The 14606-nt window shown below is 52.0% G+C and overlaps 1 protein-coding gene across 1 annotated transcript in view; it reads left to right on the top strand.

Annotated features, from left to right (window-relative positions):
- Positions 1-13744, top strand: part of HRH2 (histamine receptor H2) — a 74154-nt gene extending 60410 nt beyond the window's left edge. Inside the window, exon 4 of the mRNA XM_044229279.1 lies at positions 13528-13744. Within this exon, the coding sequence (XP_044085214.1) occupies positions 13528-13531 (4 nt within the window). The 3' untranslated portion in view covers positions 13532-13744. The remainder of the gene's footprint in view (positions 1-13527) is intronic.
- Positions 13745-14606: the final 862 nt, after the last annotated feature.

Below are 14606 nucleotides of genomic sequence, written 5' to 3'. Positions count from 1 at the left end.
GCTTCCAAAATATAAGAAAAAGCAAGCTTTAAAAAATTAGTAAATGCTTGGTTAAATAACTATAAAATACAGAATTTTAGAATCCCTCAAGAAAAGAGGAAGGTATATTCTTTTTCTTTTTCTTTTACTCATTTGACACAGAGAGATAACAAGTAGGCAGAGAGGCAGGCAAAGAGAGAGGAGGGGGGAAGCAGGCTCCCTGCTGAGCAGAGAGCCCGATACAGGGCTCCATCCCAGGATTCCTGGATCATGACCCAAGCTGAAGGCAGAGGCCCTAACCCACTGAGCCACCCAGGTGCCCCAGGAAGTTATATTCTATGTGTCGGTTTCACCAAGTGTAAAATGGAAATAAAAACAGTTATGTACCTGGGGACACTCTCTTGGAGGGGCAGCCTCTCCTGCCTGCCCTATTTCTGAGATGGGCTCATTTCTCTGTTACAGAAACCCAGATCCACCCACCAAACCCTTGTAGGCTCCCTAGGATCTGGTATAAAGGGTGGGCAAAATTCTGGCCCTATAGTCCCAAGACTCTATGCCTCTGTGATCCCTTGTCATGCTTTAGGACCAGTAGACTGGGCTTGGGCCTTGATGCAAGTCGGCTATTGATCTGGCCAACCAGAGACCAATCACTCTTTGTGCACAATCCACCAAACTTCATGGGAAGGCACATTAATAGGAATGTCCTTCTCCCACCTGGTGACAACAGCCACCCAACCACTATGGTTTCATGGACTCCTTGCTGCAGGCTACAAGGACCTGGCACTAAGAAATGCTAAGAATGTTCTGGTTTGAGCTGTCTTTCCAGTAATCAATTCACCGGTTTGTATCCATGGTAACCCCTCCAGGCAAAGAAGAGGTCTCAACAGGGATTTCATGTCTCCATGTCCACAAGATACAAATGATCTTTTTAACTATCCTAATTTTTATTTTCATGATCTAACAGTATCGATTTTGGTCCACCAGGGACAGCAAGGGAGGCTACAAAATGGCATTACTAGCTGTTTCGAGCTCAAGAAACTCAACGCTTAACAGCCATGGGGTGGGGATTGAGCTCCTGTCCTCACTTCTCTGAAACTGTGGTCAGACCCACCACAACCTTGTTGACAAAGCTAGGTTCTATTTTGACCTAAAATAAGAGGAGAAAGGAAATAGGCACACCGTGGGTCTCAAGGTTTTGAGACTTTTCCTAAGGACCATCATTCCTCTCTTGATCCCGGAACCCTGAGATCTGAATTCTGACTGCAGTCCAAGTTCTAAAGAAGCCTGGTGCTCATTCATTTGTACGTTGGTTTCCCCATCTGTAAAATGGGAGTGACCATCAGTAGAAGGATCAAACCAGGATTGAATGAGATAATATATACGAAGTGCCCAGCACCCACTCAATACTTAGTAAATATTTGCTTTAAAAGCCCCACAATTTTAAAATAAATAACTGTTTCACATGTCACCAGATGAAGATAGTTAAGGTTCCAAGTTTAAAAAAAAAAAATTCATGTAGTTCAAAATTTGATGAAGGTCCTTTCTGTATAGATATACTAATATGGGAGGATTTACCCCATATCTTAACACATTAAAATGTTTTCAGACCCCACCTCAAAGGGCTCTATTAGTGTTGAATTCAGCTGCAATTCACCAGCTGGCATAATATTAGCGCTTGCTGAATATGTTTAAATCTAAACATTGATTGGTTTTGATTTTGTAGTCTTATTTTTTTATTTTTATTTTTTTTTAAGATTATTTATTTATTTATTTGAGAGAGAGAGACAGTGAGAGAGAGCATGAGCGAGGAGAAGGTCAGAGAGCGAAGCAGACTTCCCGTGGAGCTGGGAGCCCGATGTGGGACTCGATCCCGAGACTCCAGGATCACGCCCTGAGCCGAAGGCAGTCGTCCAACCAACTGAGCCACCCAGGCGTCCCTTATTTTTTTATTTTTATATCCGGAAATCAACTTTTTTTTTTCTTTTTGGCACTATGCACACAACAGCTAAAGGGCGGGGGGGATGGTGACAACCTCGCAAGAAGAGGGAGGGAGTCCCAAGCTGGAGGTTATAAACTGCAACCACTGCCACAGCGAGCGTTCATTCGCAGGGTTGTTTAAATATTGACCCCAAATCAAAATAGAATGTGACTTGCAAAAAAAAAAAAAAAATTGCAAGGGATTGAATATCCTGTATTTGGCAAGATCAGATCCCTTCTTCTTCCTCCAACCAGGGCGCTCGGCTCGTTGCCAGGCAGGCAGCTGTCAATCACAGCTGCCCACGCGTGTGAGCGCCCGCCCACTTGTCCAGGGTTTCCTCTCCTGTGAATTCCTCCCACCCAATACAGAACGCAAACATCTGCATTTCCAGCCTCCATCGGCCTTCCGGTACAGACATGTGACTTGGAATTTCCCGATCAAAGGCAACAAGCACCTTTGATGGAAAAATAAGCTCACTGCAGAGAGCGTTGGGCTCAGGCACCGGCGCATCAGGCCGGTGGGCAGAACCGGCTTCAGAGGGCTGCCACTTCTGCCAAGGATCTCTACGCCTCCCAATAAGCCTTAACTAATAAAGCCGTCCTGCTTAATACCCAGCTCCTGGCATGTAATAGTTACTCGATCCATTATAATTGAATGAAGGCCTGTAAGACAAAAAAAACCTCTCCTACATATTGGTTTTCAAGAACCGGTATGCTTGGGGGAGAAGGACTGGGTCTGGTTTGAGGTGTGCGCTCCCCTACTAACTGCAAAGGCAGAGGCTGGGTCCGTCAGATCCTTGGTTGCTAGAGCCTGGAAAGTGCTTGGCACAGAGTGGGCCCCCGGTGAGCACTGAACTGGTATTATTTAATCCCCCCACCCATTTCTGTCTCTCCAGAGTCATTTTTGTTCTGCCATGTCCCTAGGAGTGCCTCACTCCTGCCTGAGAAGGTTGAAACAAGGGGCCCTCCCAAGGTGACCCTCAGACTCCAGCCAGAAGGGCCCCCGCTGTGGTCCCGGAGCTTCAGAGAGTCCTTCCCAGGACCTCCCAGGACCTCCAGCTGTACCTCACAGAGTCAGGAGTCTGTGGGGCCAAGAGGATGTGTCCTCCAGGACCTCAACCCTCCCTTTGAAACCACACTTGAGAGCCTGGATTTCCTCGGCTAAATACCGCTAAAGCCTAACTCTAGCACCTGCATGGGCCTCTTCCCTAGAGCCAACCTCTTTTTTTAAAGATTTATTTATTTATTTGACAGAGAGAGACAGAGTGAGAGATGGAACACAGACAGGAGGAGTGGGAGAAGGAGAAGCAGGCTTCCTGCCCAGCAGGGAGCCTGATGTGGGACTGGATCCCAAGACCCTGGTATCAGGACCTGAGCCGAAGGCAGATGCTTAACAACTGAGCCACCCAGGCGCCCCTAGAGCCAACCTCTTGAGGCAGACTCTGCCAATGATGTGAGCATGGGCGGGGCCAGAATTGGCTAGTTGTTAGGAGGGGCTGGTGTATGGAGTTTTAACCCTCACATGTGTATAAACTCTGGGGTGTATGGGACGGAGCGAGGGTGTGAAGAGAAACGGGGGGTGGCCTCATACCACGGTCCAGCTCTCCCGCTTCCACCATGTTCTGGTGCAGAAAGCCAAGGAGTCCAAAGATTCTAGATTTGAACCTGGCCTCTCAGGTAGTTTTAAAAGTAGGCTTTGTCAAGTTCAAAGGATAGAACATACTTGATTTAATTCTTTGTCCATGTACCATATACACATGCTGAATAACAATTTAGACCAAAAATTAGCAGCTTAAGACAGCACACACTGATTTTCTCACAGTTTCTAGGGTCAGGAACCTAGGATCTGCTTCGCTGGGTTTTCCGTTTCACGGTCTCTCAAGAGCTTGTGATCCAGCCCAGGGTCTTGTGTCAGGCCAGGGTCTATGGTCTCATCCGAAGGCTCAGTTAGGGAAGGATTGACTGCTAGGTTCACTCACTTGTTGTTGACAGAATTCAGTTCCTTCTTGCACTGGCCTCCCCCACACAGCAGCTGACTTCCTCGAAACAAGCCGGCCAGAGGGAGTAAAGAAGGTCTGCTGGCAAACAGAAGTCACAGCCTTTTGTAACCTATTGTAAAAGCGACACCCATCACCTTTGTCATATTCTACTAGTTAGAAGCAAGTCACTAGGCCAGCCCAAGGGCAAAGCACCAAGCCCCCACTTGCTGTCCCCTGAATGTCCCACCCCAGCAGTCAGGTAGAACCCAAATGCTTCACTTTGAGCCAACCCCAGGCTGTGCGCACACTGCTCCCAACCAAGAGCCCAGTGCTCCCCCAGAGCTCTACCCTGCACCCTGGACAGACGAGCAAAGCTCAATTCAGAGGGAGCTGCCATGAAGGACAGAAATTACCACCTCCTGTTCCAAATACCAGCTGAGCTAATTGCAAAAGTAATTGCAATTGAAAGGTCTAATTACCAGGCTGGGCCAGACTAGCGCCTCCTCCCCGCCTTTGGGGAGCCTCCTGCTGCCTCCTGGGGGCTGCAGACATGGTGGGAATTCTGTTCTGGAGGGAACAGGAAGTCTGACCTGTGTTCCAGAGACCAGACTGCCAGAGATAGGCCCCCATTTGCTCCCAACTCCCAGATAAGCCTCTGCCACCCCACTAGTGGCCTCTCCCCTTGTGTTTCTGCCCAGTCCTGGACTCTTAGCCACGTGACCTCCTCCAGAGCTACACACCAAGAGCCAGGAAATAGGAACCGAGGGTCCCTCACATTAGCATTGGGCCTCAGGCCTCTCTCTTGCCCTTCCCTCCCCCGCATATGACTGCATCAGACACACATTGGCCCTGCTGGGGGCCCGGCATTTGTCCTCAGCCTGGCTCCTCGAAGGACACACTCATGCCTGTGTGTGGCCACCAGCCTCTGGATTCTCACACAGACCCATTCCTGGCACCGCCTGCCGGCTGCATGCAGGCCTGCAGAGCACATCTGGCTCAGGAAACTATCGGGCCTGACCTGGCAAGCCCAGCACACAGCACAACACAGGTGCTCCTCAGCCTCTGTAGGGGGAACGAAGGCAATGAAGAGAGACCACAGAGGCATGCCCTTCCCTACCCTGCAGCAGCTCCAGCTGCCTGCTGCCCTCTGTCAGGCACCCGCCAGCTCCCTCTCCACACCCCCAAAACGGCTCTCTTTGGGCCTAGCCACACACACACCATCAGCATGGCCCCCTGCCCAAAGGGGAGGCTGGAGCTGGGGCAGGTCTTGCACAATCCTGGAGTCAGGCCCCAGCCCCACAAGGTGGGCTCTGGGAGAGGGGCTGGTGGTGGTCTCCAGGGGGGCACATCCTCCTGGCCAGGGACTCCTGGGCTGTGCAGAGCAGCATGGCTGGAGGGCCAGGCCAGGTTCTGCCAAAGCACGGAAAGCACAGTGGGGGTCCCTCTGCCTGGGTCTCAGGGTTGCTCTGGGCGAGCTCTCTGTTCTGTCAAAAACTTTCTAAGTCAGGGGTGGCCCGGCCACTCTCCTGCTCAGAACCTTTTAACAGGACCCCATTGCCCTCAGGAAGAGCTGAATCTCTTATTTGAGCCAATAGGCTACTCCCTGCCTCTTATCATTTTATCTTCTGCAGTCCCCTGCTACCCCAGGGCCCTCCCCAGGGCTCTGGCCACACCACCCCCCTGGGCTGACGGGGTCCACCTGCTCCTCAGTCTAGTCCCCTGCTTTGGCTCCTCCTCGGTCTGGGGGCAAAGCCAGATAAAGTAGAGCCCCAGAATTCCACGCAGTCTGGGGTGGGTCTTCAGAAGGGAAGGAACACTAAACGACCACTGCAGCACAAAGGCCGAGCTGTTCCCTTCACAGTGGACATACTGCTCCCTCTGTACCATCTTACCTCGGCTGCCCCTCCAAACTTACCCAACCTGTTACCTTCTCTGACCAACCTAGCCCTTGCCCCTCCCACCACTCCCCGTTCCTGCCCAGGCTAGGGTTTCCCAGCATGCCCTGTGCATGGCTTCACGGTGCCCACATCACCCCCATCATGGGCATCTACCTGTGGGCCTGACCCTGTCATGGGCGGGGGCCTCCCAGAGGGCAAGGGTGATGCCCAGTTCTCAACTTTGGGGCAGGGTTGTGCAGATATCTCTGGAGACAGGTTGAATGCATTCATAAATAAACAGACAAGCCAATACATAAACATCTGTTATCTCTTCTGAAAGGTTTCAGCTGTCCGAAAGCAGAGGCTATTCCATCAGGTTTCCCCAAACCCACCCATAGTAACTACAATCAGCTCAAACTCACCCTCCAACTGCCTGGAGGCCAGGCTCATGCCGTCCACCAGGGGGCAGTGCAGGGACACGGATGTGCCCGCCGCAGCACCCGCCGGCAACTGCCCTTCCCGAAACCATCTCCCTGCAGAAATCCTCTCCACCCAACCCCACCACTGCAGCTCCCAGAGTTCCAGCCGCTCATGGGCACTGCTCACAGGAGAAAACTGGGGCTGAGGAGCCAGGCAGATCCAGGATCAAACCCCAGCTCTACCCTGCCCATCTCGCTGTGTGAATTTGGGCGGGCTCCTTCCCGTCTCTGCACTAGTCTTCTAACCTGCAGGGTGGCTGAGATGCCCACGAGAGCCTCTGAAAATGGTAACCTGCCAAACTCGGCTTGGTTATTGGTTACTTTATCATAAGCAGTTGTCTTAGTCCACTGTCTGATTCCCAAATGATTGGGGAAAACGTGGAAAATGCCAACCTTATAATAAGGTTATAAAAAGCTCTGATTTGGTCTTTATTAAAGACATTATAAGCAGTTTATTGATTTTTTTGAGGGAAATGAGGAAGCAGGAGCAAGCCCTTCTGGGTGCCAATTGAATTAGCAGCTGGGAGTTTATTACATGGGAGACACAGCACAGTAGGGCGTTGACACTGGTTTCTGTCCCTTCGCCGTCCCCTGCCACAAATCACGAGCTCGTCCAGACTGTAGAGGAGATCTGTACCCCTCTCCTGGTGCTCAAAGCTGGTGCTCAATAAATGCGCACTGCTTTGCTCTAAAGAAGGCTTTAGAAAATATTTCCGTTCCTACTATGCACTTGGGTTTCTGTCTGCATCATCAAGAGTCCTTGGCTGCAAGCCCTAAACCCTGATGTGAGGGATTTTAATCTACTGGAAGAGTGTCAGGTAGCTCCCAAAATGAAGGGAAACCCAGAGGATTGAACTCAGCAAATGCCAGAGCAGCTAGGGGTGGGGTGGGGGGAGGAAGCTCTTCTCTCTGCCAGGTTGCCTCCGCTGTGATGAATGACCTCTGGGGGTCTCTCCCTATCATTCAAAACCACGTCCCTGGCCTGGTCTGGAGAACACAGCCATCTTGATAGACAGCCCCAGGACAGCTCCACCCACAGTGCCAGAGGGGCAAATTCCCCAGTGAAGGGGGCAGGGAGACTTGGGGTGCCGAAGACCAGCCAAGGTCCACGACTCAATCCAATACAGCCAGTCCAGGCAGGGACTCCAGCCCCCGGAACTCTCCCTTAGTTCCCAGAGCCCAGCCTTGCAGCCCAGGGCATGGGAAGGTGGCAATGTCGGGGAGCAGGTGAGATTCCTCCTTCAGAGTGTGGGAGAGCCAGTGGCAAAGCCCATGGAGGGCAGGGCAGAGTGAGTGAGTGACAGAGAGAGGCCTTCAGTGCAGGTGTTAAGTCCTAGGTGCTCATCACAGCTTGTCTGGCTTCTCTGAGCTCAGATATATCATCAGGAAGGATTTTTCTGGGCAAGCATATTCGCCCTCCATGGTCCTTCTGTCCAGCAAAATCCCAGTACATAGGGTCCATGAGGCCTACAGAAATGCAAAGACTCCCTTGTCTTCGAACACACACACACACTCACCAGGCCCGTGATAAAGATGCCCTTCCACATCTCAGTCATTCAACAGCAAATTTCTAGAGAAGGGAAGCTGGCCTTGAATTAGCTCCCTCACTCATTAGCTGTATGACCCAGGGCAAGTGATTAATCTTGAAGCTTCAGTGTCCTTCCTCTGAAAAACCTTCCTCACCGCTTTGGCACATCCCATGAGATCACAGGTGAGGGAGTACTCCATGAATCGTGGAACTAAGCAAATACACGAGATTATTTCCAAGTTGTCAACGTTGCCCTTGCCTTTGGTGACCCAGGAACTAATTCTGGTTTACAGTGGCAAAAGCCCAGGGCCTTTTATTAGGGGGTAGCAGAGCCCTTTCCGTATCTCTCTCTTCTCTCTCTGCATTTTGCAGACTGGCTCGTTGGGAATCCTGTAGCCTCCTGAGTCGAGCCTCGTGCTGCGGACCCATGCCGGCCTGGGAGAGGAGAGCTCTGTGCGGCCCATTCTGGCCACCAGAGACTCAGCCAAAGTGCACGTTTACACCCAAAGTTGGTAGTTACCAAAGCCACGTGTGTAGTTAGGGTCACGTTAGCTGCTACAAAAATCACCCCAGAGGATGCCGAACACTTGAACCCAGTAGAAGTATTATTTCTTGCTCAAGCAATAGTCCCATTCAGGAAAACCCAGCCCATGCAGAGAGGCCCTGCATTTCTTTTTTTCTTTTTTCTTTTTTTTAAGATTTTATTTATTTATGTGACACACAGAGAGAGAGAGATCACAAGGAGGCAGAAAGGCAGGCAGAAAGAGAGCGGGAAGCAGGCTCCCCGCCGAGTAGAGAGCCTGATGCGGGGCTCAATCCGAGGACCCTGAGATCATGACCTGAGAGCCGAAGGCAGAGGCCTAAACCCTGAGTCACCCAGGTGCTCCAGGACCTGCGTTTCTGAGCTCTGTTGCCCTTCACGGCGGCCCATAGACTGGACAGTTCTTGCCTGGACATGTGCCTTTCTCACACGGTCTTGCTGTGGGCAGCAAAAAGGAACAAAAGCACACCAGCTTTCAGGCTCTTTCTCTCTTCCCCACCAAACGGCTGCTTCCCTGGCCCACTGTAGGCAACGGTTCCTTAGATGTTCTCACCTGCAAAGCAAGAGGGCCCCGCTTTGTTGCCTGGGGCTGCAATGTCCTTCCCACTCCCGGCCCAGCCCCAGGCCACGCCGCGTACATTGTGATGGCAGCACCAACAGTTCAAGGCACCAATTTCCATATTAATCTGAGTAATACACTCTGCCGAAATGTCGCTCCGCAATGAATAAGGCCTCAACACGTCTGAATCGGTTCGTTGCGCCATGGCAGTCCTGAGCCTGTACTCCTGCTCGGTGGGACCTCTTCCTCTTAATCAGGAGCAGGCTGAGGCCTCCACCACTTGTCGCCTTGTCCCCATCTCCTGCCAGCCTTAGCCAGGGAAGGAAATGTGGACGGACACAGCTGAGCCTTAGCTCCAAAAGGGAGCTTATCATTTCTGGCTGTATCTCCTGGGCCAGAATTCAGTACTCAGCCCACGGCCACATCCAACTACAAGGGAGGCAAGAACCAGGAAGAAGAAAAAATGAATTTGGGGGGACCAGCCAGGAGTGAAGTCCAATTCCATCTTTAGGCAGGAGTTCTCCCTGACCCACCCCGCCTGCCTAGTACACACCTACTGTCATTCATTCATTCATTCAACAAATGCGTACTTAGCTCCTGCTCTGGGCAGGCCCTGCGAGGGGAACAGCGACGGAGGAATCAGACACTGTCCGTGTCTTCAGTGAGCTCACAGCCTGATGGAGGAGAAGAGAAACATACATTCCACCCCGGCGTGAGTCAAGCCGATGGAGAGTGTGCAGGGAAGGGGAGCCAATGAGCTGTTGAAGTCACGGAAGACTTCTCAGGGTGGAAGTGGTGTGTAAGCAGAAGCCAAGCCGCTGTGTGCGTTCTCCCATGGAGGAGGAAGGTTCAGAGTAAATCCCAGGCAGCGACAGATCTGTGAGCCCCACGCAAGCTGTGCAGTGGAGCAGGGCTAGCTGAGGGGGGTAGACCCGACTCCCAACCCTTCTCCAGCAGGGACCCCCGGGAGATGACTCTTTCTCTGGGGGATGGAGGGAGGGCGGGGCAGAGCAAGACAACCAGAAGGTGAGATGTCAAGTACTAAGGGGTTTGCCAGTTCCCTCTGGCCACAGTAACAAACTTGCCACCAACTTCATGGCTTAAAAACAACACAAATGTATTATTGATCCAACGCGGCTCTCAAGAAAGCTCCAGAGGAGAATCTGTTCCTTGCTTTACCAGCTTCTTAAGGCAGCCTGCATCCCGGGGCTCATGGCATCCTTCCAAACTCCACGTCTGCTCTCGCAGCCCCTCCTCCTGCCTCTCCTGCTCACAAGGATGCTTGTGATTACACGGAGCCCCTTCTGGACAATCCAGGACTGTCCCTTCGTCTCAGAGCTCTTAACTCCATCCCATCTGCAAAGTGCCCTTTGCCACAAAAGCGCACATATTCACAGGCTCTGGGCTTAGGATGCAGACATCTGTCAGTCACCAAGACGGTGCTCAGACAAGAAAAGGAGCCTCTGGGCAGAGAGTCCAAGCATCATGATGAGGAAGCCAGGAGGGCTCAGAAGTTAGAAGGAAAGGTGGCAGCAGCTGGCGGCAGGAAACCCACCAGCAGGATCAGCCCCCAGACAAAGACACGTTTCGCCTCACCTCCATCCACAGTACCTCTTCTGGGAGCCTAATTTTCCTTATGGAAATACTTCTGTACCGTCTTAACCCAGGAGGTGGGCCATGACCCAGCCAAAGCCAACCACAGCCTTCCATGCCTGGTCCAGGGCTGGGCATGGCCCAAGTCAGGAAGTGAGAGCAATGAGACTGTTCTCTGCAGAGCCAGCAGAGAGGTGCTGCCAGTGAGCATCTTTGGGAGAGCCCCTCTGAGACAGTACATGGGGGCAGCAGATGTGAATAACAGAAAGAGATATGACATTGTTTGAGAATCTGGATCTAGCTATGCCTGAAGCTGCCTCTGGACTTCTCAATTACATGAATCAAAAAAAAAAAAATCCATTTGGGTTTAATTCCATTTCTCGCAATTGTAACCAAACAGGTATTGATGAACCCAGCTTCTGGCTCTAGTCTCAGGTTTAGGGACTGCCTGCAATGTCTCTCCCTCTTTCTCCAGGATTCTCCATCTTTCAAGACTGTCACACCGCCTCTGCAAGGAAGCCATCCCTGATTCTCCATGCTCCTAGCTCACCTGCCCCTACCTACAAGGCTCCCCATTGGATCCCAGACTGTCCAGATGGCCACCTCACCCAGGTGCCTTCTCATAGCCCCCTTGACCTTCCCTGTCCCTTCAGCCTTAGAGATGAGCTGCCTGTCTGTCCTCTGGTCACTTACATCTACTCGAACATGACCTTCCACCAGTCTGGAAGAACCAGATGCTAAGCTGCAGGAGAGTCAACAGCTGCCATCCTGGAGAGCAGGGAAAGAAAAGCATTACTGGGCCTTCGCCAAGGGTTGCTGCGCCCTGCCCTTGACCGGGCCCCCAAAAGCCAGCTCAGAGCTTCTCACCCTGAAGTCTTCTCTGCAAGGCCAAGGTCATCCCCAACAAAGGAGCAGTGAGGTCATCAGTCATTTCCCCCAGATAAAGAGAATTAGAGAAGGGTCTTTGGAGGTCTGGTGCCCTAATCCTTCCATATCTTTGCTTGAGTATCTACTTGAATATCTCCAGAGACAGGAGGCTCACCACTTCCTGGCAAATGATTCTCTTGCTGGACAGTGGATCCAAATCTGCCCTCTACACCTACTTTCCCCCAACCCTCCCCCAGAGCACCTCTCTGCCTGGCCTTGACCCCCTGCTTTCCAGTGCTGGCTACAGCCCCAACACTCACTGGCTGTGCAGTAGGACAGTCTCTGAGGTCCCCCACCACTGGCGTCCCACTCACAGGCCCCTCCCTTCTACCCCAAGTATTTCTAGCTGTCTCCAGAGGGGTCTCTGACATAGAGTCTGGTGTCACCTCACGCTATGCCCCCTCAGCCCTTCCTCGATGGGAACATACTCTATAAATGTTGCAACCATGCTGGGCTGCCCCTGCAGAGAGCACAGGCGGCCACTCCAGCTCTTCCCGCAGAAGGAAGCCGTGCCCACTAAGAGGAAGAAGCAGTGAAGGTGTGGAATGCAGTGAAGGTGGGGTGGTGGAGGGGTGCCATCGGATAAGAACATCAGACTTCGCGAGCCCAGATGCTTCTCAGGGAGGCTAGCCAAGGCCTCTGTTCTGCCCCCAATCTCCCACCTTCCAGAAGCTGCCCCCAGACCTGGTGTGTAGAGCCCCGCTCTCCTCCCCAGCAAGCCGTGTGGGTACACAGCCCAGCCAAGCTTGGCCTTTAACCAGGACTGGCAGGGTGGACAGGGGGCAGTGTGGTCGGGGCGCCCCACTCCATCATTCCATGAATGTGTATTGTTACTACAGACCTCACTTAGGAGGTCCCTCTATGCAACGCGGGGCAAATCCATGCTTGCCTCTCAGTCTCTTTCTTTCTTGTCTGTAAAATGTGCATGATTCTAGGCTCTGCCTTAAAAGATGGCTGGGAGAAATGAATGAAATGATGAAGTCCTCAAAGAGCAGAAGCTTCTGTTGTCACACTATTTCTATCCTGACAACCACACAGCTAGGAGGTGTTCCCATTTCACAGAGGAGAAAACTGAGGCTCAGGAAGGCTCTTAGTACTGCTCAAGGACAGCGGGGAGGATTGCAGTGAAGCCAGAAGCTTTTCATACCAAGCCACTGAGTCCAAATTTATGGGCTACACCATCAGTCCCAGCAGCACACCGGGGGTCAGGGGCTCTGAGTCACTTCGGGCCAGGTCCATGGTCCAGTGGAAGAAGACAGACACACAGACAGTAGCACCTCCAGGGAGGAAGAGCTGTGATGGGGTCCTGGGGGGCTGGGGGAAACCACGGAGGGTCCTAACCCAGGCTAGGGAGTCCTGGGGGGACACACGAGAGGTGACTTCTTGACCACATATAGCCCTGAGGGATGAGGGCTATATGTGGAAGTAGCCCCCCAGTTCCTCAGGGAAGCAGCTGGAACAGTGGTAAGGACATGGGTTCAAAGCCTGGCTCTGGGGCACCTGGGCTCAGTCCGATACGGGTCTGCCTTTGGCTCAGGTCATGATCTTGGGGTCCTGGGATTAAGTCCCACATCAGGCTCTGCACTTAGCAGGGAGACTGCTTCTCCCTCTGCCACTCCCCCTGATTGTGCTCTTGGTCTATCTCTCTCTCTCTGACCAATAAATGAATAAAATCTTAAAAAAAAAAAAAAAAAAAGCCTGACTCTGCCCCTCTGCTGTGTAAGGAGGAAGTTTGCCTTCCTGAGCCTCAGTTTCCTTATCTGAATAGCCCGGGACTTAGTAACAGCAAGGTCTTGTTGGTAAAGATGCCTGACATCCCGTAGGAATGTATAGTCCACAAAGTCCTCTCTCCTCCTAGTCTCCAAAGGCTCACAAAGTGCCTCCTGCCTGCCCAACTCTGGATGCGAGATTAGCATCACCTCACTGGGCGGACAGAGATGCTCGGCTCCAATGGCGGACAGACTTGCTTATGGTGGCATGGGTTCCCGACCAACCCTGCTCTCATTGAGTGCGTACTAGGTGCTGGTCACCACAGCACATCCTCCAAATGTCTCTGGGAGGATGGGGTTGTTTGTTTCCATTTCACAGATAAAGGAATGAAGATCCATGATGGGGACCTGCACAAGATCGTCAGGGACGGGGGTCCGCGACAAGCGGCCATGACAAAGGCCACCTTCAACCTCTTTGAAGAGCACTTCTCGCAAGCTCCTCGGCAACCAGACCCCGCAGACGGCCCCGGACATCTCTAGAAGTCGACAAAAGCCCTTTGGTTCCACAGTGGTCTTTTAAGTTGACAGTGTGATAGCAAGGTCCTGTTTTTCTTTTTTCTTTCTTTCTTTCTTTTTTTTTTTTTTAAAGATTTTATTCATCCATTTAACAGAGATCACAAGTAGGCAGAGAGAGAGAGAGAGGGAAGCAGGCTCCCTGCTGAGCAGAGAGCCCAATGAGGGACTCAATCCCAGGATCCTGGGATCATGACCTGAGCCGAAGGCAGCAGCCCACTGAGCCAGCAGGCTCCCCGCAAGGTCCTATTTTTCTGAGGAAATAAGCTTCTTCAAGGGGATTGAGTTAGCTGCTGCTAGAACAGTGGCGGACATAGGTTGTTTTTTCACCTACGAGATAGAAATAATGATCCTCACTGATGTCCCCTGCCTCAGAGAGCAGAAACCACGCTGGTTTCCCTGTGGGACACACCCCCTGCCACTCGCAGCCCAGGAGATTTGGAGGGGACCAAGCCCCCAACCGTACCTCCAGGCGTGGAGCCCAGCAGGGCTGGCCAGTCCTCCAGCTGCAGCATTTGGACCCAAGTCCCAAGATGCTCCGTGCATCTAATGGGAAGGGAAAGTGCTTTCAGTGCCAGGGTTGAGAGGAGACGACAGCAGCAAAGGCTGCCCCCGAGTGAGGGTGACACAGGAGAGCAGAGCCAAGAACCAGACACCACATGCCTGACCGGCTGTCTGACTGCAGCCTTGTTTTGACTAAAGCAACCCCGACGATATTTAATTCCAGGAACCAGGAAATGTCCCTCTTTTCTGAAGTCTCCCTTAGAATCCGGTTTCTGATACTTGCAACAGCAGAAGGTTGACGAATAAAATAACCCCAAGTGGAGTTAAAATATCACATTTGCCATGAAAAAATACAAGAAAGCATTAACGTTTTAATGGTAG

The sequence above is a fragment of the Neovison vison genome, chromosome 1 (assembly GCF_020171115.1).
Source record: "Neovison vison isolate M4711 chromosome 1, ASM_NN_V1, whole genome shotgun sequence".
NCBI classification, from domain to species: domain Eukaryota; kingdom Metazoa; phylum Chordata; class Mammalia; order Carnivora; family Mustelidae; genus Neogale; species Neogale vison.
This window is presented reverse-complemented; position numbering and strand designations above follow the sequence as displayed.